Source organism: Rhynchophorus ferrugineus, unplaced genomic scaffold (assembly GCF_030347505.1).
Source record: "Rhynchophorus ferrugineus isolate W39M unplaced genomic scaffold, kcgeb_rfMv2 rfM8, whole genome shotgun sequence".
Classification (NCBI taxonomy): domain Eukaryota; kingdom Metazoa; phylum Arthropoda; class Insecta; order Coleoptera; family Curculionidae; genus Rhynchophorus; species Rhynchophorus ferrugineus.
In genome coordinates, this window is record NW_027472587.1 from 20,134,965 (window position 1) to 20,159,983 (window position 25,019).

At 33.9% G+C, this 25,019-nt stretch overlaps 1 protein-coding gene and 3 long non-coding RNA genes across 7 annotated transcripts; 3 read left to right on the top strand and 1 right to left on the bottom strand.

Moving 5' to 3' along the window:
- Positions 1–1,695: 1,695 nt before the first annotated feature.
- On the top strand, positions 1,696–2,526 carry LOC143200439 (uncharacterized). Its single transcript, XR_013006725.1, has 2 exons — positions 1,696–1,922; positions 2,238–2,526. It is a non-coding gene; the product is annotated as an uncharacterized LOC143200439 (long non-coding RNA).
- Positions 2,527–3,193: 667 nt separating this feature from the next.
- Positions 3,194–9,140, top strand: LOC143200769 (uncharacterized). 2 transcript variants are annotated; one of them, XR_013006812.1, is made up of 2 exons: positions 3,194–3,412; positions 8,983–9,140. It is a non-coding gene; the product is annotated as an uncharacterized LOC143200769 (long non-coding RNA). The 2 variants fall into 2 exon arrangements; XR_013006811.1 differs by lacking the exon at positions 8,983–9,140 and adding an exon at positions 3,933–4,116 and having other exon boundaries at positions 3,198–3,412.
- A 1,991-nt stretch (positions 9,141–11,131) lies between these two features.
- LOC143201535 (uncharacterized) lies at positions 11,132–14,144 on the top strand. Its single transcript, XR_013006966.1, has 2 exons — positions 11,132–11,300; positions 13,972–14,144. It is a non-coding gene; the product is annotated as an uncharacterized LOC143201535 (long non-coding RNA).
- Positions 14,145–18,664: 4,520 nt separating this feature from the next.
- Positions 18,665–24,233, bottom strand: LOC143200480 (uncharacterized). 3 transcript variants are annotated; one of them, XM_076410917.1, is made up of 4 exons: positions 24,037–24,206; positions 23,779–23,976; positions 19,335–19,544; positions 18,665–19,030 (listed from the first exon to the last, which is right to left on the bottom strand). In XM_076410917.1, the coding sequence occupies exons 1-4, from the start codon at positions 24,140–24,142 to the stop codon at positions 18,753–18,755; spliced, it is 792 nt and encodes a 263-aa protein (XP_076267032.1). In that variant the 5' UTR covers positions 24,143–24,206; the 3' UTR covers positions 18,665–18,752. The 3 variants fall into 3 exon arrangements, with proteins under 3 accessions (XP_076267032.1, XP_076267031.1, XP_076267030.1); XM_076410916.1 differs by lacking the exons at positions 18,665–19,030; positions 19,335–19,544 and adding exons at positions 22,314–22,599; positions 22,656–22,884 and having other exon boundaries at positions 24,040–24,233; XM_076410915.1 differs by lacking the exons at positions 18,665–19,030; positions 19,335–19,544 and adding exons at positions 22,314–22,599; positions 22,656–22,884 and having other exon boundaries at positions 24,037–24,224.
- Positions 24,234–25,019: the final 786 nt, after the last annotated feature.

A 25,019-nucleotide genomic window follows, 5' to 3' on the forward strand; every position in this document is an offset into this window, starting at 1 on the left:
CGCCTCTGTATCGATATTGTTCAGATGCTTGGTGTTTTCTGGACACACGTTTCTACTCCACCAAAAACATTTGACGTGGAAGCAACATATGAAGACAGTGTGACTGTAGATGAAGAAGTAGTACTCAATAAGCTTGCAACATCTCAAAACGTTGGTTTTGAGGTAAAATATATTCTGGGATCACCAATTGATACTGTAGTATGAACTATCTGCTTGGACATTCTTTCAACAATCTTAAATATAAATATCTGTAAAAAAAGAATCGCACTAAAATTATTATTAGTCTTCTTTAAAATGATAAAATATCTCTATATTTTTTTCCTCTGTATAATTTACCATACAAGTCAATTTATGTATCTATTTTTTTTCATTAAAAATCCTAAAAATAAAAAAGATTGTAAAACAGCTTCATATATTATTCACCGATATCATAAAATCTTGAAAACTAAAAGCTAAATTTCAAGAAATACCTTTATTTGTAAGCCTTTATCGATTGTCTTAGATAATTTACTACTCGTCGAAGTATGTCATGATTTTTCGACTTCTAAACTAAGTATCTGTAAATATATAAGCTATTCCCTTAATTAAGTATTTAACGCTAACATAACCATTAAATAATTATATAAAAGTCAGTTTCCTTTGGTCATTATATCCATCGAAGTATGTCATGATCTTTCACGCTTCTAAGTAGTTAAAAATAAATGTCAAGTGACAGCTGTCAGTATAAAAAAAACTTATCTGCCAATATGTCAGCTATTTTCTTCATTAAATATACCTCACTAATTTAATAAATCACTAAATAATCATAAAAATAAAAGAAAACAATAAGAATAAGTGTTTTTTTTTTCGGGATAGACGTCGATCATACAGGAACCGATATTAGCTAAGACATTAATAGTCATCAATTTACAATAATCCTATATTGGTCACGGTTTACTTGATATAAAACAAAGCCTAAGCGACAATATCAGCTGTCAGCTGTCAGAGCTGTCAATATAAGATGTCAATCTATTAATATATAAACTCTTTTCTTTATTATACATTTCTCACTAATATAATAAATCAATAGACAATTAAAAATAAGAGAATACGATAAGATTACTTCACTATTTTCTATTCCTAACGCCTTTTTTTTTGAGTTGGGAGTCGATAATACAGGAATTAACATTATCTTAAACACCAATAGTCGTCAGTTTACAATAACCCTAAATTGGTCAGGGTTTACATGACTTAAAACAACGGCTAAGCGACAGCTGTCAATATAAAACATCAATCTGTTAATATATAAGCTCTTTTTTTTATTATACATTTCACTAATATAATAAATCAATAGACAATCATAAAAATAAAAGAATACGATAAAATAATTTCACTACTTTTTATTCCTAACGCCAACTGTCTTGTTCTCCGAGTTGGGAGTCGATAATACAGGAATTAACATGACCTCAACCATCAATAGTTATTGATTTAAAATAATCCGAAGTTGGTCATGATTTTTATGTCTCAAGACAAACGACAAGTGACGTCTGTCAATAATCGAACGATTCGATAGCAACAAACGTCCTATTTGGACGTTAAAATCGGTTAAAGTATTTAGTTAGGTAAATAAAACCGGTATATATACTATATAGATAAGTTTAAGGGGATATTACATGCATAGTCTCGATTCGAACTCGCCCACTGTTTGTTTTCTTGGGGTTTTCACCGGCGTCTCTGGTATTCGGCCACGGCTTGTTTTAAAACGCAGTGGTTTACCGAAGACTCCACTCCACTTTACCTTAAATAGTCCTTGAGGCTTGCCTAGATTTCAAATTCATAGAATTGCAGGTCCAGAATGAACAACAGAGCTAATCAGAAAAACCGCAATAACGATGCCTATTGGAATTCGAGAGGATACTCCTTTAGGCCCTCAAATTGGAACGGTGAGTGAATATTTATCAATTATTATGTGTTTCTGTAGTGATATGATTAACATATCCTAATTTAGACGGGTTAAAATAGTTATTTTAAGGGGTATTGTAGATTATAATTGGTATAAAGTGAAAATCAATTAATAAATTGTGCTGCACTATTTTTTTAGAGGTTTTCAAACAACAATTTCGATATAATAAAAATGTGAACGAAAAATGCTTAGTTGTCTGTTTCATTTCATTTAATTTTCCGCTCAAAATGTCAGTTTACTCGATAAAATGATAAAAATCATGTCGACTATAATACATTTCATCTGTTATATGTAGATATAAAGGATAAGAAGCCACCTATATCCAAGGCTGCCCAAGACTTCCGTTCTCAACAGCTGAATCCCAATAATAAACACTACTACAACAGCAGGACGAGCTAATATGTAGTTGCAGAGACCACTGGCGAAGGTTCCTGTTGGCGTGTCCGATAAAATTGTGTTGAATTTTTTTTATTTTATAAGATATTTATTTTGAATGTTATTTATTTTTTATGTTATAATGTTGTATATAATTTTTGTATGTTATAATCTTGAAATGATTTAATAAAAATACATTTAAAATAATCTTTTTGTTATTTTAATATTTATAATACTAAGATGAAAAGACAGGACGGGGAACTATTATATTTTACCCTATTTTAACAGAATATTTTAAGTTAATAGTGACAAATAGTATCAATGGTTCACTAAATTATCATTTTAATATTTTGATGTTGACGGTTCTTAATTTTACTGTTTTTTTGTGTTCTTTAACATACAAAACAGGAAAGGAAGGAAAGTTTTAACACTACATATGTTAACAATAAAACACGATAATATGGCGCACTTAGTGGTTGACAATGACTGATATAACTTCGAATTTAAATGAATTGGTCAAATAACACTTGTTATTTTTTAATAAATCACCAAGTACTTTTGATATAATTTATAAAAAATGTTTTTTTTTTCTTTTTCTTTGGGGGTTTTAGTTCTCTAAAATAATTTTCCGTATTCCCAAGTAATTTGGCCACGACATGGTAAGCTATGAAACAAATGAATCAAATCATGTCTGTCAACTGAAGAGTGTCAGTTTTTAACCAATCAAACTGCACGAAAGCACCGGATTCCGTAGCTAAAGTTTCGTAACTTTCGTAGAACGTGATTATATTAAGTTAACGAAAAAAACTGAGTCTTACGTAAACACGATTAGATAGTCTATTGTTAATTCTTCTTGGTTTTTCACCGGAGATTAACTCCTCCTAAATCAGGAATACGAGAATTGTATTTTAAAATGCAAGAGCCTGTCAAGGGTTGAACATTGTATCAGAATCTTGGGAAGGTTACTTGGTTCAGTCAGTGACGTTGTGTCGTCATTCTGGTTCGTCATGGACAATAAATCAAATCAGAAGAATCCTAATAACGAGGCCTACTGGAAATCGCGCGGGTATCCCTCAAAGCCTCCAAATTGGAAAGGTGAGTAAATTTTCGGATTTTCATTTGGTTAACGTTTTTTTTGTAGGTTGATTATTAAACTTACTGATCTATATTTTAACGTTTGTTTTGTTCTAAACTACAGCTACGGTTAGTCATCTAGACAAGTTATATTAATCTTAAGGAAATATTTAAAGTTGATAAGAAAATATTCGATAATAAAGAAAACGAGATTTCATAGTTAACACGGTAACAATATTTCTTTATAAATGAACAGAAATTCAAGATAAGGTCCTCAATGAACAATAATGTCGTAATTGAGAACGAAAAACAGAATGGCGACTGACTAAATGAAATATATTTTTTGCATATATCTTATTTTAAATAATAAACATCATAATTCACAATAATTCACAAATAACAGAACTTCAACAATCAAGTCAGCCACGTTCTTTGTTGCTACGTCGCTAACATAACAGACATTCAAGCACTTCAAACGGAAATCCACAAACTTCAGCTTATTTGATGGAAAATAAAGCAAACCTTTCTTTCATTTATGTAGATCAAACGAACAAAAACCCACCGATGTCCAAAGCCGCCCAAGACTTTCGTTCTCAACAGTTGAATCCCAACAATAAAAATTACTACAGCGGTAAGAAGAACTAACCAACCTGTGGAATCCCATGTCGTATCTGATTACATTGTACTGTATTTTTTTTATTTATACGTTATTTTTTGTATCTTATTTATTTTATATGTCATTATGTATATTTAGATGTTTGTAAATAATTTAATAAAAATATAGTTAAAAAACTTTCTTTATTTTTTAAATATATAGTTTTAAAAATATAAAGTTGTGAGTGACCAACTTAGAAATCGCCCCAGAAGACATCCGGTGTTACCCAGCCTGGTTAGTGGCGAGACTGGGATCATTTTCCTTGTCGGATTTTACATTCTTGTCTAGGTCAATCAACATTTTTTTTTATTATTTAATTAATAGATTGTTATTAGTGTTATGATAACTTAAATCTAGGTATATAACTAGAAGGACCCATCGGCCCTATCTCAGTCTCTGGTGAAATAATGTTTATACACGTCACTGCTGAATATTTTAATATATGCACCTCACTACACAACACTACACAAGATCAGATGGTTTTATTCGTTTAACTCTGTGTCTTCTTCTGGTTGGATATCACCAGAACAGGACGCAGTTGTAATATTTCAATATTCGTGTGAGAATGGAGTCTTTCCTCATGCCCCCTTGCAATTCTCTTGATTTCTTGACTGACTGTGGGTATCTGAAGGTCTCGATGTAGATAATCAGTCCCATAGTATTTGGGTGCACCCACAATACCTCTCAGGACTTTGTTCTGAAAAATTTGTATTTTATTAATGTTACTCTTTGCAGAACGTCCCCATAATTGAACTCCGTATGTCCATATAGGTTCCAATATTTGCTTATATAATAGCAATTTATTATGTACTGATAAATGTGATTTTCTTCCAATTAGCCAGTACATTTTCCTATATTTTAATTCCAGTTCTCTTCTTTTCTTCTTTATGTGTTCCTTCCAGCGAAGTTTTGCATCGAGATTCATTCCGAGATATTTAGCGTTGTTGCTATATGGAATGATAGTATTATTTAATGTTATTGGCGCTTGTACGGTCTGTTTATAGATGAACTGCACACGTACAGATTTATTTTCATTAATTCTTATTTTCCAAGCTTGTGTCCAATTATTTTTATTGTCACTTGCCTGTTGTAATTTTCGTGAGGCTTCTTCACTATTGTCTCCGACAGCTATAATCGCAGTATCATCAGCAAATGTAACCACCGTAATATATTCCGTCTGTGGTATATCACAAGTGTAGAGTAGATAAAGCATTGGTCCCTTGTGGTTCACTTGTTTTAGATTTTTTTATTGTAGAATAAGTTTCTTCTTATTTGACTCTAAACATTCTGGTTGTAATGTATGATTTTAATAGTTCGGTGTGTTGTTTTTTAGCATTTTATGTAGTTTATGAATAAGGCCTTCATGCCAAACCTTATAGAAAGCTTGTGCTACATCTGAAAATATAGCTGAGCATACTTTTTTACTTTGGTATGCTTTCTCAATAATATCTGTTATTCTGTGGACCTGGTCAATTGTTGAGTGTTTGTTAATTAACCCAAACTGGTGTATATAAATTTACGACCATGCCCCAGCAGGCTATCGCAGCAGCAGAAGCCAACTGCCAACCACTGCGACAACCAAGCCGACACTAGGTACACTTGACATAATTTATTTTAGATTTCGAACGAATGTAGTTTATATGAAGTTTCGTAGCTTTCGTAGTACGTGGTTATTTTAATAATTTTCGCGTTATATGCACATTATATATTAAAATGTTGAGATAATATTGTTTTAACTATTAACGTAGTATGAAATTTATAACGATTCATCGAATAGTCCCAAATGAAACAAAAGAAAACCGTGTAAAGCACACCATACGACTACGTCGAAAGTTTAAGATAAGAACCGCAGTTCTGTAAACACCTTCATTGGTATGAATTTGATAGGAAATCCAATCACCGTTATACCCAAAGTTGGCCGTGATTCACTCACTTTTTATTTAAATAAATGAAATGACGTCTCACAATTGAAGTTCATAGACGTCATACTGATTATATGTGATAAGGTGTTTAATATAAAGTATCAAACCAATACATAGGGGATATTTGTCATAATTATATTATATTTAGAAAAAATAACACTTACGCACGTATCAGATCACCTACTGTCTTGTTCTTGGGTTTTTCACCGGAGATTATAGTATCTAGCCTGCTACGATTTCTGGAAACGTACGGGGAACTACCAAGGATTGAGTGTTACGTCTAGATATCGTTGGATTAACTGATCATATAGCCAAAACAGAAATAAGTAAAAGATGAGTTCTTTAAGATTTATTAAAGTTAGTAACCCTTTTCAGTGTTTTTACTTTATTTATTTAGTACACTTTGCAAAACAACTACATAAGATAATACGGTTAGGTTCTCATGAGTATAGAGACAGTTCTCTCGAGGTTTGAGTCCTGGTTCAGAGTTGTTTTCGGGGTTGACATGGGGGTGGAGACTTTCTTCATGTCAGTGGCGGCTCTTGGTAAGAATTTTAACACTGCGCAGAAGAAGCAACCCCAGGGCACCAGAGGTCATGCGTCAAATATGGCGCAGAAATATGGGGATACAGGGCCTCGATGGGAAGGGCTAGGACAGCGCTAGCAGCAGCACGAAGAACTGCACTGTTAGCAATCACAGGCGCCTGCCGAACCACATCGAATGATGCTCTGCAGGTAATAGCAGGAACACCATCCCTATATCTGGAAGCCGAGATCCAGGGGTGGACTGTACATAAATACGGATACCCCAATGGGCCAAAAGGATTAGAACCGAAGAAAATGCCATGGCCATGGGAGGAACCGTGGGAAAATCGGCCAAATAGCGTCGAAAACACCAAGATATGGACAGACGCTAGTGTCAAGGAAGGAAAAGCAGGCATAGGAACAGTGATACGGACAGGAACAGACGTCCAGGAAGAGATAAGTCTTAGAATAAAAGACGAATCGAGCTCCAGAGCGGCAGAATTCATGGCGGTACAGAAAGCCATATATCACCATTCGAACGGACAGTAGAATGTCCATATGGTGAGCCGAGTACGCAAACACACGGAATAAGGACGTAATGCAAATCAAAACAACCTTGCTAGATTTGCAGAAAAGCGGTAGTGAAATATCACTAATACGCTGCCGGAGAATGACAACGAAGGAAATGGTAACCGCGGACAGACTCGCGAGAGAAGCCGCCACTGTAAAGGAAGAAATAGGACTGAAATACCACGGATGGATCAGCACCAGAACCATCAATAGGATCAAAGAAGAGTGAAATGCATTGGGAGCAATCCATTAAAGGAAGAACCTTTTAGAAATACTGCCAACAAGTAGGGACACCAAGTACCTGCACAAATTTAAACTAAAGGAGACCGATGGACTCTGCGAGTGTCGCACAGGCCCAGAAGACACGACGCCTATATTGGAGACATACGAAATTGGAAAAAGGGTAGAGGCCCGAAACAGGCATCGGACAGCCGACGGGAACTACCAGATAAGGAACGCAGATGGGATAGTCAACGAGGCAACCGTCACAAGGATCAACGCTTGGTCCGATACGGTAATTGACTTTGAGGAAAGGGACACCCAGGATGGCAGCCAAGAGGAGACGAATGCTGGCGCGCAAGAAAGCGGCCAAGCTAGAGATCAGGGAGAGAATGTGATAGGGAATTAGCGAATAAAAAGCGCAATAACGTCGCGACGGTACTGAACAGGCGCTCGGAGACCCGTCCGTGAACCGTTTCCGAGACATACGTAGGAAAGGCCAGTTCAGAGCTTTAACAAGCACCAGAGCCATAGACAAATGGTCTACATTTCAAATGGTCCACGTTATCTCCGTGGCTCCCACTTTCATTGCAGTTTTTTGTCAATCATTACAACAAGAATTCACCAATGCCAGGCGTGATTTGCTTTTTGGCAACTCATAGAAAATAGTTTAGTGTTTTAGTAAGATTACATAGTTATTTCCTGGGAGTTTCTTTAGTTTTTTTTGGATCCATGCAGCGTTTATATAGCAATCGCCACTGCACTGAACGGTCCCGTGTAAAACAAAAGAAAACCGTGTTAGATATAGCTTACCGCCATATCGAAAGTTTAAGATAACAGCGATATTTCTGTAAACACCTTTGTTAGTATGAAGTTAGCCGTGATTCACTCAATTTTTATATAAATGAACGAAATCACGTCCCTCAATTGAAGTTCGTAGACGTCATACTGAATATATGCCAAAAGGTGTTTAATAAAAAGTACCAAACCAATACATCAGGGATATTTGTCATAATTATGTTATATTTAGAAAAAATAATACTTACGCACGTATCAGATCGCCTACTGTCTTTTTCTGGGGTTTTTCACCGGAGATTATAGTATCCAGCCTGCTACGATATCTTGAAACATACAGGGAATTACCAAGGATTGAGTATTAGATCTAAGTATCCTTGGAAATTGCATATCGAAGAGATTTGATAGAAAAACAATAAAGATATTTTCGAGTGTCGTGTAAGATATATTATTATTGAGTTATTTTAAAGATAAACATGTCGTTTTATTTTCTATTTTTCTTATTTGGTTAACGTTTTTTTGTAGGTTGATTATTAGACTTACTGATCTATATTTTAACGTTTCTTTTGTTCTAAACTACAGCTACGGTTAGTCATCTAGACAAGTTATATTAATCTTAGGGAAATATTTCTCAATGAACAATAATGTCGTAATAGAAAACGAAAAACCGAATGGCGACTGACTAAATGAAATATATTTTTTGCATATATCTTATTTTAAATAATATACGTCATAATAAATAATTCACAAATAACAGAACTTCAACAATCAAGTCAGCCACGTTCTTAAAGTAGTTTTGTTGCTACGTCGCTAACATAACAGACATTCAAGCACTTCAAACGGAAATCCACAAACTTCAGCTTATTTGATAGAAAATAAAGCAAACCTTTCTTTCATTTATGTAGATCAAACGGACAAAACCCCACCGATGTCCAAAGCCGCCCAAGACTTTCGTTCTCAACAGTTGAATCCCAACAATAAAAATTACTACAGCGGTAAGAAGAACTAACCAACCTGTGGAATCCCATGTCGTATCTGATAACATTGTACTGTATTTTTTTAAATTATACGTTATTTTTTGTATCTTATTTATTTTATACGTCATTATGTATATTTAGTTGTTTGTAAATAATTTATTAAAAATATACTTAAAATACTTTCTTTATTTTTTAAATATATTTTTGATATATAAGTAGTACTAAAACAAAAGAAAGTGGTACTTGGTGGGATTTTCAAAGAGTATCATATATTTCCTAATTATATAAAAAAAACTTTAAGATAACTATCTCAAATAGCATTATTACGTGAATGTATAAACATTGTAATATTTGCTATTGTCGATTTTTAATTTAACTTTTTTTGATGTTCCTGAACTTCCAAGTCAGCAAAGCCGCAAATATTAAAACATAAGATATTTTAAATTAACATTAAAATTCAATAACTCCGAATTTACAGTTAAAAAATCTAATGATGCATGTCATATTTGATCTAGATAGCAAAAAATGATAAATCACGAGGTACTCTTAATTTTTTTTTAGTTTAAACTTAAAATGTCAAATTTAGTACAAACCAATACATCAGGGATATTTGTCATAATTATATTATATTTAGAAAAAATAACACTTACGCACGTATCAGACCACCTACTGTCTTTTCCTTGGGTTTTTCACCGGAGATTATAGTATCCAGCCTGCTACGATATCTTGAAACATACAGGGAATTACCAAGGATTGAGTATTAGATCAAAGTATCCTTGGAAATTGCATATAGAAGAGATTCAATAGAGAAACCATTAAGATATTTTCGAGTGCCGTGTAAGATATATTATTATTGAGTTATTCTAAAGATAAACATGTCGTTTTATTTTCCATTTTTCATGTTAAAATTAAATATGCTGTTAAAAAGTTGCATAATTTAGACATAATATATAAATTTCTGAATTTCTAAATACTGTATTATACTTTTCGAGTATACGAATAATTTACAAGAGCTATTAACTTGGAGCTATTTGGTTTGTCATTCTAGTGTTGTTTGTATTGATAAATAATTAAATATTGCTTTATTTTTCTTTTTTCTCATCAACATTATTTTAATATAAAATATATTTATAGTCCGTTCAAAGTTATTTTGTACCTACGTCATTTAAATTTGTGACATCAAAACGTCCCAATGTTTCCGCATCAACCCTGAGTTTTAGTTCAGTTTGGCTTTGTCATTATAACGAAATTCGAATCTAAAATATATAATTGAACAAAAATAATTTATTTTAACATTATAGTACATCTAAAGTTACAGTTAATGATACAGCCACAATAGTTTATAGGTTAAAGTTATAACCTCTTATCACCATTGCTTTAACGAATTTACAAATTGCGGCAGGCTATACATTAAACATATTGATGACGTATGTAGAAAAAACTTTGAATAGACTATATAAAAGGTTCTTCATATTACATTTCTTATATTATAGGGTACGAAAGATATACCAATGTGAATTATATTTATGTTATGTTCTTCAAATATACGTATAATTTTCAATAACTGACAACGTTGCAAATTCAGATCCATTGGCATTCGGGTATTCTCCTGAACTAGACTTTAGACAGATATTTAGAATAGGGCTAACTAATTACGAAAATATTTTAGGGATCACTTAATGAAGTTATTCTCTACGTGTCACGTATGTAATATAATCATAAGAAATGCCTATAGCCCACTAGGCAGATTGTCGAACCAGTTAAAGTAATAATTAAAAAAAAACTATTTGCTAGCGGTAGACACATCAATTTGCTATATCCCGAAGTTGGCCATGATCCGGAAACATCGTTAAATAAATGAATCAGATGAGAGCAGTCGCTGGAAAAACGATCGTTTTCAATAGTAAGGATATAAAACGATAAAATGAGTAAAATGAAGCGCCGGAACAACGTAAAAGCGCCGAATTTCATAATATCATGTTATATTAACAACAAAAAAACCTCTTACGTACACCCGATTAGATCGATTCAATTGTTTCTTTTCGTCAGCATTTGGCGTCAGGTTACGTGCGTTAAAATGCAGGAGTACGAGAAACTCTACGGCAAACAAACTCGGGAGTTCCAGCCAGTGCTATTTCATAGCGTTCTGCGTACCGCCATGGACAACAAATCTAATCAGAACAATCCAAATAACGAGGCCTATTGGAAGTCGCGGGGATACAATTCGAAGCCCCCAAACTGGAAAGGTGAGTAGTAGTTGCTATCGTTTTTAACTATTAACTTTTCATGAGCTATTCATTGTTCTAACAGGTCAATTGAAGAGTCCCCGGCCTACCATAGTAAAACACATTTTTTGGCAAAATTAGTTTTTTTTTATTCAACATAATTCCCTTCAAGGGTGATACTCCGATTATAGCGACCCTCCAACTTTTCGATGCCATTTTTGTAGTATGATTTGCCCTTTGCTTCGAAATAGGCTTCAGTTTCGCCGATTACCTCTTCATCCGACGAAAATTTCTTCCCAGCGAGCATTCTTTTGAGATCTGAGAACAGGAAATAGTCGCTGGGGTCCAGATCTGGAGAATACGGTGGATGAGGAGGCAATTCGAAGCCCAATTCATGGATTTTTGCCATCGTTTTCACTGACTTGTGACACGGTGCATCGTCTTGGTGAAATAACACTTTTTTTTCTTCAAATGCGGCCGTTTTTCTGCGATTTCGTCCTTCAAACGGTCCAATAACGCCATGTAATAGTCGCTGTTGATGGTCCTTACTTTTTAAGGTAGTCAATGAAGAATATTCCACGCTCATCCCAAAATACAGACGCCATAACCTTGCCAGTTAACTGTTGCGTTTTCCCACGCTTTGGAGCGGGTTCATCGTGTACAGTCCACTCGGATAAATTTTGGACATCGTCACATATCGATAACTCGGGTCCATTACGCTTAATTATCTTCAAACACTGCTACTAATCATCAACTCATCATTGTTTTTGGTCAAAAGTGAGCTCGCGCGGCACCCACTTTGCACAGGGTTTCCTCATTCTCAAATATTCATGAATGATATGATGTACACGTTCAGTTGATACCTTTAGAGTGTCTGCTATTTCGTTCAGTTTCAATTTGCGGTCATTCAAAATCATTCTGTGGATTTTTTAAATTTTTTCATCGGTAACAACCTCTTTTGAACGTCCACTGCGTTCGCCATCTTCGGTGCTCGTTTCACCACGTCTAAACTTAGCATACCAATCCTTGATGGTTGATTTTCCTGGGGCAGTGTCCGGAAACTCGGCATCAATCCAAGTTTTTGCCTCAATTGTATTTCTTCCCTTCAAAAAGCAATATTTTATCAGCATGCGATATTCGTTTTATCAATTTCTTTCGCAATAACAAAAGCTGCTTCACTCAAAAGGCTACAATTCACAAACTAATGATCAGACAGCTGTCAAATTTATACACGCATCTTTTGAGGGCTAGGGCTAACTGAAAAACATATGAATTCAATTCTAGTGATTTTTCAATTGATCTGTTATAGCTTTAGAGCTCTATATCAGTAGAATAAAACAAAATTGGGTGAGAAATTATGACATTGCATGGTTAAGACTAGCGAGATCTGTTAGAAAACCGGTAATGACTTTCCAGTACGTTTATTATATAATGCAGATATTAACACTTATGTTCACATATTTTCATGGAAATCAGGAAAATGGGGAAAACGATTACAATATATTTTTTAAAAAAAAGTGGAATATTCAGATTTAAAAGGACTGTCGGTTCCTTGTTTGTTGCATAAATATTATTATTGATAAGACATCTTTTGTTCACATTCATTCCTAATATTATTCTTATTTACTTTGCAATTGTGCATTTATAAAACCCAAAAAAAAACATATTCTTAACTGAAACGAACATCGGTAGCGTATTCAGAGGGAAAGACTGCAGGAAAATAAAGAAGATATAGTATATGATTGGTCAGTACAGGGACGTACTTAGACAAAATTAATTAAATTTCAGTTCTGCTTCGTTATATCTGACTCATTTATTTTCTGTTTCTCGTTTCTTTTTTTAATTAATCTCTTAGAACTTCAAGAATCCGCCCGTGGGCAATAAGTATTATTATATGATTTCTGTTATACAATATAACTCTTATAAGCTACATCTTATTCTAGATAATATTCTAACTTAGTCTAAAGTCTATTCTACCTTATTCTAAAGATAATTATATCTCATTCTATATATCTATTAAACAGTTCGTATGGTAGTATGCGTTTGAGCTTACACACTTCACTGTCATCGCGTACATTTAACTGTTTGCCGAGTGCACTGGGATGCACTAACTAATCACACTCGTTATGGGTTCTAAGGGGATATGGCCCTGAATTAGTTAGTTGGAGACGTAACGTGGGGCATCGACGATGACTCGCAACACTTTATTCTGGAACCTCTGAAGGATAGCTATGTTAGGTTTGCTAGTAGTACCCCACAGTTCAATACCATAGGTCCAAATAGGTCTAAGTATTGACTTATACATCAAAATCTTGTTATCTAATGATAATTTAGATTTACGCCCTATCAGCCAGTACATTTGGTTTAGTTTAACCACAAGCTGTTTGCATTTTATCACTAGGGGGGGACAAGTTCTTCTACAAAGGGTGAATGCCATGAAAGGGTGAAAGGTAGATTTTCCATGCTAGGGTCCCAGAGACCACGCTATTGTCTTTTTACTGTCGTATCACATCTAGTCCACTTCCCTGTAGTATCAGAGCTGCCTTGTAATAAAATTGTTTAGAAATATATGTAACTGGACTCAATATTTCAAACAAATCCATATTTTTTAATTCAAAATGGGTAAGAACCATCGATATCACAGTTTACTTGATGACAAAATAAAACAGACTTGACCATTTGTCTATTGTAGACAGACAGAACGAAAACCCAACTATGTCCAAGGCCGCCCAAGACTTCCGCTCCCAACAGCTGAATCCCAACAACAAAAGTTACTACAGCAGCAGAAGGAACTGACCGATCTGCTCACGGAAATTCATCTGGCACATACGTATTTTTCGTTTTGTTATTACGTTTTATATATTTTATATGTTATAAGGTCCGTACGACATTTCTAAGTCGAAAACCAATAGTAAATCTTCAATGTCGATAATATATCGATATTTTTTTCAATCGACTATTGATTTTTTTGTTATCTCGATATTTATATCCATATTTTTAATATTCTTTAAAAATATCGATATATTTTTTGTAAAATATTGACATTTTTTCTTGTTGTTGTAGATAAAACCGATAAACATTGATATTTTCTTGGAATTGAATCTCTACATCCCTACAAATGTCGATAAAGTAGGAATTATTTTTGATTATTTATAATAAATTGACCGAGTTAAAATAAGCTTGATTATTTGTTAAAAATTATATATGTTATATCAAAATAGACCCTTTGTTTTTATAAAATGTCTATACTATTACGAAATTAAAGCGTCGGATATGACATCTGTCAATCGATCATATCGATTTTGTCGCTCAATAATCCTGAAAATAATATAAACTAAGGTAAGATACTCTTATTTTCTTTTTAATTACGTTCTTTCCAGTTTATTTATTTATTTTTGGGGCGTTGTATACATTAACCTACTATGCCCCGAAGTTGGCCATGGTTTTAAAAAATGTTCCGAATGACATTGACAACGTCAGTTTTCGATACCAAATAATGTTATATGTTATGTTAATGAAAATCTAAGTCGACTAGATCGTCTTGTGTTTATTTTCTTCGGTTTTTTCACCGAGAAAAATTATCGATGCCGACGGATCGAACAGTCAGTGTTGGGGACCATCAAAGTTAGAGTGGCGCGTTAAAAATCCTTGGAAACTTGGATACCGTCCAGTGTCGGTGTCATTCATGGATAACAACCACCAAAAAAACAAATCGATTCAAAACAACCCTAATAACGCCGCCTACTGGAGTCGTCGGGGTTTCCCATCGAAACCATCAAACTGGAGTGGTGAGTGACGCTCATTCTTTGACTATTAATAATACAGCTCCGTGAAGGTGGTTTAATACGTATATTATCTTGTTGACCATTTTTTTTGGTAGTTTCTATTTTTTCCACGCATTTGTTTAAAATCGTAAATTTCACGGAGTACTTGACCGAAAAAAATTACATCTATATTCGTTTGTTTGGTGTAGACGAGAAGAACAAAAAACCACCAATGCCCAAAGCCGCCCAAGACTTCCGTTCTCAACAGTTGAACCCCAATAATAAGCATTACTACGACAGCAGGAAAATCTCCGAAAAACTACCGAGTTTTTCTATTTAATTTATCAGTTTTTTTATTCTATACGTAATAAGGTGCTTAGGCTTTTGTAAATATATGTTTTTCAATATTATTAAATTGTCTTAATCTTTTCCAGATTATATATTACAAAAATTAAAAATAAATATTATCATATAGTAATTAATGTAATTTCAACGTATTTTATGTATTTATATATTTATTGCACTATATGACATCATTTAATTGAAATCTCTCTCATTAACAGTATTAGTAATTGTCAGATTTCCTGCTTTTTTTCTATAGTTATCTACGCATTTAAGTTATAATACTATGTCTTTATCAACAACTACCGTAAATTCATAATATAATTTTTTCAAACTAAATCATCGCTGTTCTATAACATATATAAAGGATGGTGGAAATAAAGTGGTTAATTATGACGTTATTGATTTAATTAATCAAGATTATGTTATTTGTGTAACGATCGGAAATGTATCTCTATACAATGATTTCCTTACCGCTGCCGGTTGGATTTTCAAAAGAAGGTTTATGTTTGTTAAACCCGAGATGTGGTCATATTAGATAACAATCAATGTAAATGTCAACAATGGAAAGGAAATAAACATGAATTGATCCAGATTTAGAAGTCGGTTCTATTAATATCGCAAAAAGAGAGGAAACAAAGCGGATGTTAAAAAGCTTATAAAACTTATTTGTACAATTTTTCCTGTTTTGCAATATTTGCTCTAATAGACTAAGGTACGTGATATCTCTATTACAGACGGAAATGTAACAAAGGCTACTTAATTTCAATAATTCTCCTGTTTTCTTTGCATATTGTGAATAAGTGACATTAGATAAGTAAAAAATTGACGTTTAGCAAGTGTCACAAAATATATATGTCGTATTAAATGTCACCAATGACATTTCGTAATCAAATTTGACGTTTCACTCGTTTGCTGTCATTGTCGTGTGGTAATGTTTGTTTCTAACAGCTGACATTACATGATTATTTGAGACCTAGCGTTGTATGTCATATTAAATGTCACCAATGACATTTGTAAATGAAGTTTTTGGGTAATTTTTCGATTTTGACATCTGACATTATATGTCAGATTAATCAATGAAAATTAACAATTAAATTTGAAATTCGTGCCTACTGTCACATATTTAAAATCAAAGTTAGAAAATTAGCATTACACGTCATATTAAATGTCACCAATGACATTTTTTAATCAAATTTGATGTTTGACGCGTTTGCTGACATCATCGTGTGGTATTCGTTTTATATATTATTTTTTTCGTGTAATTTTTCTATATCGGCAGCTGACATATGTCAAATTTCAAATTCATCATTGACAGTCAATAATTAAATTTGACTATTTGGCTACAGTCATAAATTTAAAATCAAAGTTTGAAACCTAGCGTTTTATTGGGATAACATTCTAATCAAAAACTAATTCAAGATCCATTATATCGATTCGTTTATGTTAAACCCAAGACGCGGCCACGTTAAATAATTGTCAGTGCGAATGTCAATAATCGAAAGAAAATAGACGCAAACCGCATCTGTTAACATCGGGACCAGAAAGAAAGCAAAACGAATGTTAAATGGCATCAGATTTCCTGTTTCCTGCTTTGTTTTGCAATATTTGCTCTAAGAAATTAAAGTTTATTTAAGATACATGTTATCTCATTATAGACCGAAAGCTACTGTAATTTCTGTTATCCTGTTTATCTACGCGTCTGCTTTTTATAAGTAGGCTTGGAAAAGCAATTTTAAATAAAATCGTTTATTTGCAAGTACTGAGACAATATTGTTAACGACCAGCTGCTGCTTTTCCTATGCGCCAAAACAAGATGATATAAATGTATGTATATATATATATATATATATATATATATATATATATATATATATATATATATATATATATATATATATATACAATTATATATCATTTGGTGCCATCCCGGCTTATGAATAAACTATTTAATTTATAAACAGACACACACCACTTAAGATTTGCTTTTCCAAGCCTACTTATAAAAAGCAGACGCGTCGATAAACAGGATAACAGAAATTACAGTAGCTTTCGGTCTATAATGAGATAACATGTATCTTAAATAAACTTTAATTTCTTAGAGCAAATATTGCAAAACAAAGCAGGAAACAGGAAATCTGATGCTATTTAACATTCGTTTTGCTTTCTTTCTGGTCCCGATGTTAACAGATGCGGCTTGCGTCTTCTTTCGGTTATTGACATTCGCACTGACAATTATGACATCTTGGATTTAACATAAACGAATCGATATAATGGATCTCGAATTAGCTTTTGATTAGAATGTTGTCCCAACAAATGGCACTGGCCGAATGTCAGCTGTCAAAATCGAAAAATTACACTAAAACATATGTCCTTGGTGACATTGAATATGACATATAAGGCCAGGTTTCAAACTTTGATTTTAAATTTATGACAGTAGCCAAATGTCAAATTTAATTGTTGACTGTCATTGATGAATTTGAATTTGACATATGTCAGCTGTCGATATAGAAAAATTACACGAAAAAAATTGATATATAAAACGAATACCACACGATGATGTCAGTAAACGTGTCAAACGTCAAATTTGATTAACAAATGTCATTGGTGACATTTAATATGACATGTAATGCTAATTTTCTAACTGTGACTTTAAATATATGACACTAGCCGAATATCAAATTTAGCTGTTGATTATCATTGATGAATTTGAATTTGACATATGTCAGCTGTCGAAATATAAAAATTACACGAAAAAAATTGATATATAAAACGAATACCACACGATGATGTCAGTAAACGTGTCAAACGTCAAATTTGATTAACAAATGTCATTGGTGACATTTAATATGACATGTAATGCTAATTTTCTAACTGTGACTTTAAATATATGACACTAGCCAAATATCAAAATTAGCTGTTGATTATCATTGATGAATTTGAATTTGACATATGTCAGCTGTCGAAATATAAAAATTACACGAAAAAAATTGATATATAAAACGAATACCACACGATGATGTCAGTAAACGTGTCAAACGTCAAATTTGATTAACAAATGTCATTGGTGACATTTAATATGACATGTAATGCTAATTTTCTAACTGTGACTTTAAATATATGACACTAGCCAAATATCAAATTTAGTTGTTGATTGTCATTGATGTATTTGAATTTGACATATTTCAGCTGTTGAAATATAAAAATTACATAGGACATAGGACCTCCTCCTTTTTTGAAGCCGGCTAAAAAGAGGATACATATGAAAAAACAAACAAGTACAAGATACAGTATAATTAATAATCAATAATCAAGATAAAATTACAAATAACGTGGGATAGAACAGGGTCAGACCGTGACTGTTGTTTCAGCAATATACACACGGCCGGTTACAATCCTCGCATTTCACCATCCGCTTGTGGCAGGAATATATTTTCAGCAGGACCTCGACGTTGATGATCCCGTCTATCACGAAACCCATCTTGGGATTGGCAATCGCGTCCCAGTCGACGTTGGCGTAGCATTTCTGACCAGTCGTCAGATTCATGTCCCCTACGACCCTGTTGATGGTCTGCGAGGCGACAACGGAGATGATTCTGAACGCCACGTGGACGTTGCAGTTCTCTATGGGATCGCTATCTGGAACTGGAAAAAGATTATGTCGAATTAACAGGTCAATTGAAAAGTACCCGGCCTACCATACTAAAACACATTTTTTTTGGTAAAATTAATTTTTTTTCAACATAATTCCCTTCAAGGGTGATACACTGATTATAGCGATTATTACGATTTGTCTTTTGCTTCAAAATAGGCCTCAGTTTTGGCGATCACCTCTTCATACGACGAAAATGTCTTCCCAGCGAGCGTAGGTTAAGACAAATTGTAGGTTAAATGGAAACGACTAACTAAGTAACATAAATAAGTACAATTTAAGTATTTGAGTATTTACAGGAATTATCCCACTGTAGATAAATTCCTATTTTTCTCCTCAGATCAGTCAGACACCTTTTCCGCTTCACGAACACGCTCCATGTCATGTTCTTGAAATAAAAAACCGCCGGAAAATCCAACCGCAACTCCTTCTGGTCCGTCGGGCAATTGAAGGTATCAATCAAGCCGTGGAAGGGACATTTTATCAAATAGTATCCGCTAGAGGGATCTGAAAGCGGGAAAATGACGTTTCAGATGTCAGATTTGACGTTCGATGTCTAGTATAGAATAGTATAAATAGTCTATTCAAGATTATTTTGTACATACGTCATCTAAATTTGTGGCGTCAAAAAGATCGCAATGTTGCCGCATCAACTCTGAGTTTTAGTTCAGTTTGGCTTTGACATATAACAAAATTCTAGTACATCTAAAAACACACAGAAACTACAGTTAATTATACAGCCACAATAGTGTATAGGTTAGAGTTATAACCTCTTATCACTATTGCTTTCAAGAATTTTGCATACGTCTGACAACCAGACGATTTTGACAACCTCATTCGTTCACGCGTTCGAACTAATCAGACAGTATTGTGTCTTTTTTAACTATCTTGATCTTGATGACGTATGTACCGAAAAACTTTGAATAAACTAATTTTATATTTAATTGTTTTGCGTGGTCTTAGCAGGATGGCACTAAGAACAACAGAAAAATTAAAATGTATGTTATAACCGGTGGGGCAAAGGTCCCGCTACCATTTTGATTACCTATAGCTTTGCCCAAAGAAAAGATAAGTATGTTTGGTTTTCATAAAAAGTTTATTTGATCTTTACATTTTTTTTTCTTTACGATTAAAATATTATATTGGCTAAATGGTGACCGCGATTCGCTATGAAACTTTCGGCTCTTTTTAAGGCATTTTTCATGACATCCTGCAACATCTGAGGCTCATTCCTTCAGTTTCGTGACGAGTATTGTCTTTAAGATTGCTGGCCATGAATTGAATTGGCACGAAATTGAATTGTTGAACGATCTGTGTGTGTTGTGGCTCCATCTTGCTGAACTCATATGTTCTCTAGTCTTTCCTCTTCCATTTCAGGCACAAGAAAATTTCGAATCATATCTCGGTACCGTTCAGCAGTACGAGTAACTGCAACATCTTGGTCATTTTCAAAAAAATAGGGACCAATGATGTTTCCAACATGAATACCACACCATACAGTTGTTTTTATTGGATGCAATGATGTGTTATCGATTAATTGAGGATTATTTGTTCCCCAAGACCGACTGTTCTGTTTATTGACGTGGCCACTGAGAAGAAAATGGGCTTCATCGCTCATTATCAGTTTAGACGTAAAATCTTCATTCTCACCAGACAACGTTAGGATTGCATTACTGTACTCAACACGTTGATCAGGATCTCTTGGTAGCAATTTTTGGGCTAATTTTGTACGGGAACGTCTCCTTATTGATGTTTGTGGAGACTCTGCAACACTATCGCGCACCAGAGCCACATTTTCAGGGTTATGAGACGTCCGTTGTCTTCCAGAACGAGCCCTGTCTGCTGTCGTATTGTACTGTTGAAAATTCGCAGTAAACGATAAATTGTGGTTTTGTGAGGCACTGGACGATTAGGATATTTTTGACACAATTTCCGCTGAGTGGCAGTAATGGAACGGTTGCTTTCAATAAATATTGTCACGAATTCTGCTCGTTCTTGTGGCGTAACTGAGCTAAACATCACATAACCAAGATGACGCGCAACCATAATGGTAGCGGAACTTTTGCCCCACTTGTTATAATCACATTTACCTTCAATGTGATTTCGTTACCGTCCCTCGTTTGTACACATTTTGGGTTTAAACTGTGGGTAATATTTTTATGATTTCTTCTGTATTCCTATACAGAACAATTTTGCTTATTTTATATTGAAATTTGCTTATTTTTAACGCCTTTCCATACTAAGAAACGAATGGCAATACGTTACGCTACGGCGGACGGCACTTGGCGTTCACTCACAGTCGTAGCACACGCGTGAAACATGGGCTCCCGACGAAAACTATACCACACTGTTTGTAAGGGACCCAGCCATCACATACTCCAGCCACGACCTTTAAAACAAACATGCGCGCCATCTACGGCATTTTCCTGCATCATATTTGAACCACCCTCGTATATACAACTGAAACGAACCAATCAAAATAGTGGTCTCAGTGCCTGTGTACTGGTAGGACCATGCAAAACATTCCCTCGGTTTCGTCTATTTATATTAAACATCTATATAATACTCTTTCATGCATGGATCTTACCGATTATTGATGGTATCTCATTGTAAACTAGAGCAGGCTTTTCAAACACGTCAAACGTGCATATTAAAATGTTTTTGGGTAAGTTGGACGTATCCACGGTGTATTTTATAGCTGCCATCTCTTGGTGCATTATGGAACACGGATATTACTTCGAGCCGTATAATATATATATATATATATATATATATATATATATATATATATATATATATATATATATATATATATATCCAGCCATCACATATTCCAGCCACGACCTTTAAAACAAACATGCGCGCCATCTACGGCATTTTCCTGCATCATATTTGAACCACCCTCGTATATACAACTGAAACGAACCAATCAAAATAGTGGTCTCAGTGCCTGTGTACTGGTAGGACCACGCAAAACATTCCCCCGGTATAGATATGTATAGATCTTACCGATTATTGATGGTATCTCGTTGTAAACTAGAGCGGGCTTTTCATACACATCAAACGTGCATATTAAAATGTTTTTGGGTAAGTTGGACGTATCCACGGTGTATTTTATAGCTGCCATCTCTTGGTGCATTATGGAACACGGATATTACTTCGAGCCGTATAATATATATATATCCATCACATATTCCAGCCACGACCTTTAAAACAAACATTCGCGCCATATACGGCATTTTCCTGCATCATATTTGAACCACCCTCGTATATACAACTGAAACGAACCAATCAAAATAGTGGTCTCAGTGCCTGTGTACTGGTAGGACCACGCAAAACATTCCCCCGGTATAGATATGTATAGATCTTACCGATTATTGATGGTATCTCGTTGTAAACTAGAGCGGGCTTTTCATACACATCAAACGTGCATATTAAAATGTTTTTGGGTAAGTTGGACGTATCCACGGTGTATTTTATAGCCTCTGCCATCTCTTGGTGCATTATGGAACACGGATATTGCTTCGAGCCGTATAATATGGTGCCTTCGATCGTTTTAAATCTAAATTATAAAATACTCGAGTTTATCCGATGACATATATAATGACTCCGCCATACCTGAGCGTATACTTCATGTCGCCCTTGAAGTGTTTCCCGAAATACGACAAATTTATATTTATCTCAGATCGAGACGATTCATATCTGCCTGAGATGAAGAACAGCTTCCTACCGGAGGAATAAAAATAGCGGATATCGCGACCGTCCTTATCGACATCCACCAGGAACTCCGAATTATCCAAGCTTTGTGCCGGGTGACTGTTCTTACAGTGAAAATACAAGCTGGAGGCTGAAATATTTAGAATTTGAGTGACGGTGATGATTGTGACAAAAATTTTTCTATAAATTTCCTGTAGATTTTTCCAGGTTTATGCAAACAAACGATTGAAATCTCTTTAAAAAATTGTAAAGGATGTGTGTGAATATTGTGGTATAAGATTTAAGCAAAATTGTGTTTAATAAGTAACTATCGAAAAAGGAATTTAACACCTTATTTTTTTTGAAAACCATCAAATATATACCGAAAGTAACCAAACCGTCTTATCAGGCGCCTAATTTTGTATGTGTAACGGTAATTTTAGAGACATATCTTGATTAGTTCCATATTTATAAGTACAAATTCAAAATTAATTACCTGAAATGAATTCTAGATGAATATATGTTTTTATTGTTATTTTATAGAAATTTATAAAAATATAAGCAGTCTATAATTATATTCTCTTATTGGGCATTAAATTCTACATAAACATTAATATATTCATTACAATATAGTAGACATTTCCATTTTTATAATTATTCCCCAATACTTTTAACTCTTCAGAAAATATAATTATATTTCACCGACGTTTTTTGTTTATTTTTATTTAGTTATTACAACAATTATTAGGTACATATTTAATTTTAAAACGTTTCTTCTGTGTTAAAAATCTTAGTTTGATTATTTTTTACATTTTAGTGAGTTCCTTATTTAGTTTTTGAAGTCGGTTAAATTTTTTTGTTAAAAATATTTTATTTTTCTCTTTTTAGTCTTCGACATTACTCAATAAATTACTCGATATTAAGCCCCTTTCATTTTGATACTTGACACTTATAATATGTGTTCAATTTAACAGTTGCAAATGAAAAAACGATTTAAAAAGTGTCTCATCAACTGAGATTTTAATTATTCGACCACAATAATTACCGGAACCCACGAAAGCCGCACACAACTGGCAGGAATACTCTTCGGTGCGGCACGTCTGTTCGTGAGCTGACATGGTACTGAGGGTTCTCATCTCCGGACATCCGTCGAAACTGTTAACACAAGGGAATATGGCGTCTTTTATAATAAGATTGTACAGTTGGGACTCGACGCCGCCGTCATCCGCTTTGCCGCACCTACCTAGCCAACATGATAAAGAAAAACGTACCGTAATCTTCGAGTGATTAGCGTAAAACTCACCACATTTTATGCTTCTATCGGGATAGACCTTTATAGGTGAAATCGATAAATATTTCGAACACTGGGAACATGTTAAATGTTTGAACACGGCTTCTTCTAAATACATGGCTCCACCGTTTAACCGTTTAAGATTTGACTGGAAGCACTGACAAGGTCACGTTCTAGTTTATTGCCATCGAATTCCCGATAGTTTTTATAAGAATTCTGAAATACAGGGCGGGTTTATGTAGTCCATAACGTTCAATTTCATAATGTTATTATAACGGCACTAACGTAAATACAATTAGATACTTATTTCATTATAATTCATAGTTCAGACCAGGATTATTTAGTGAAAAGTTTGAGCTAAATGACTTTTTAAACGTAGAGTATAATATAGAGATTAAACTTTTTGCATTTCTCTAACTTAATGTTAATCGCTATTAGTTGAGTGTAATGTATGTGCAGAAATAAATAACTAGACGTCGTTTTCCTTGGAAGAAACAACCCAAGTTAGTTAGATTAAGGATGTTTGCGCGCATTCTTTTAACCTGGTTCGTATACAATTATTCATATAATTTTATGTAAAAAGCTAATCAATAAAAACCACTTTTAAGCTTAATATCTTAAAATTTGCACAATATCGACGTTACCATCTTATTTGGCATCCACTTTTACATAAGTAGTGATATTTTCAACTATGTATCCCTGTTTAAAGAGAAGTTATAAGCAAATGTATAAAAATGGCCAAAAATCATAATTTTTCCTGAATATATATATGGAAAAATTGTCAAAACATATTTGGCTCCCAAATAAGGTGAAACTGTTATATTATGTGTATATTGTGATGAGAAAATCAATAATAGCATAGTTTTTCATGTAAGACGAATAGTTTCTAAGATATAAGCTAAATTGAGTTTAATAAGCAACTAGGAAGAAAGATATTATATCAGTCTTTTTTAAAACCATCAAATATATTGTGAAAACAGCTATGCCATCTTATT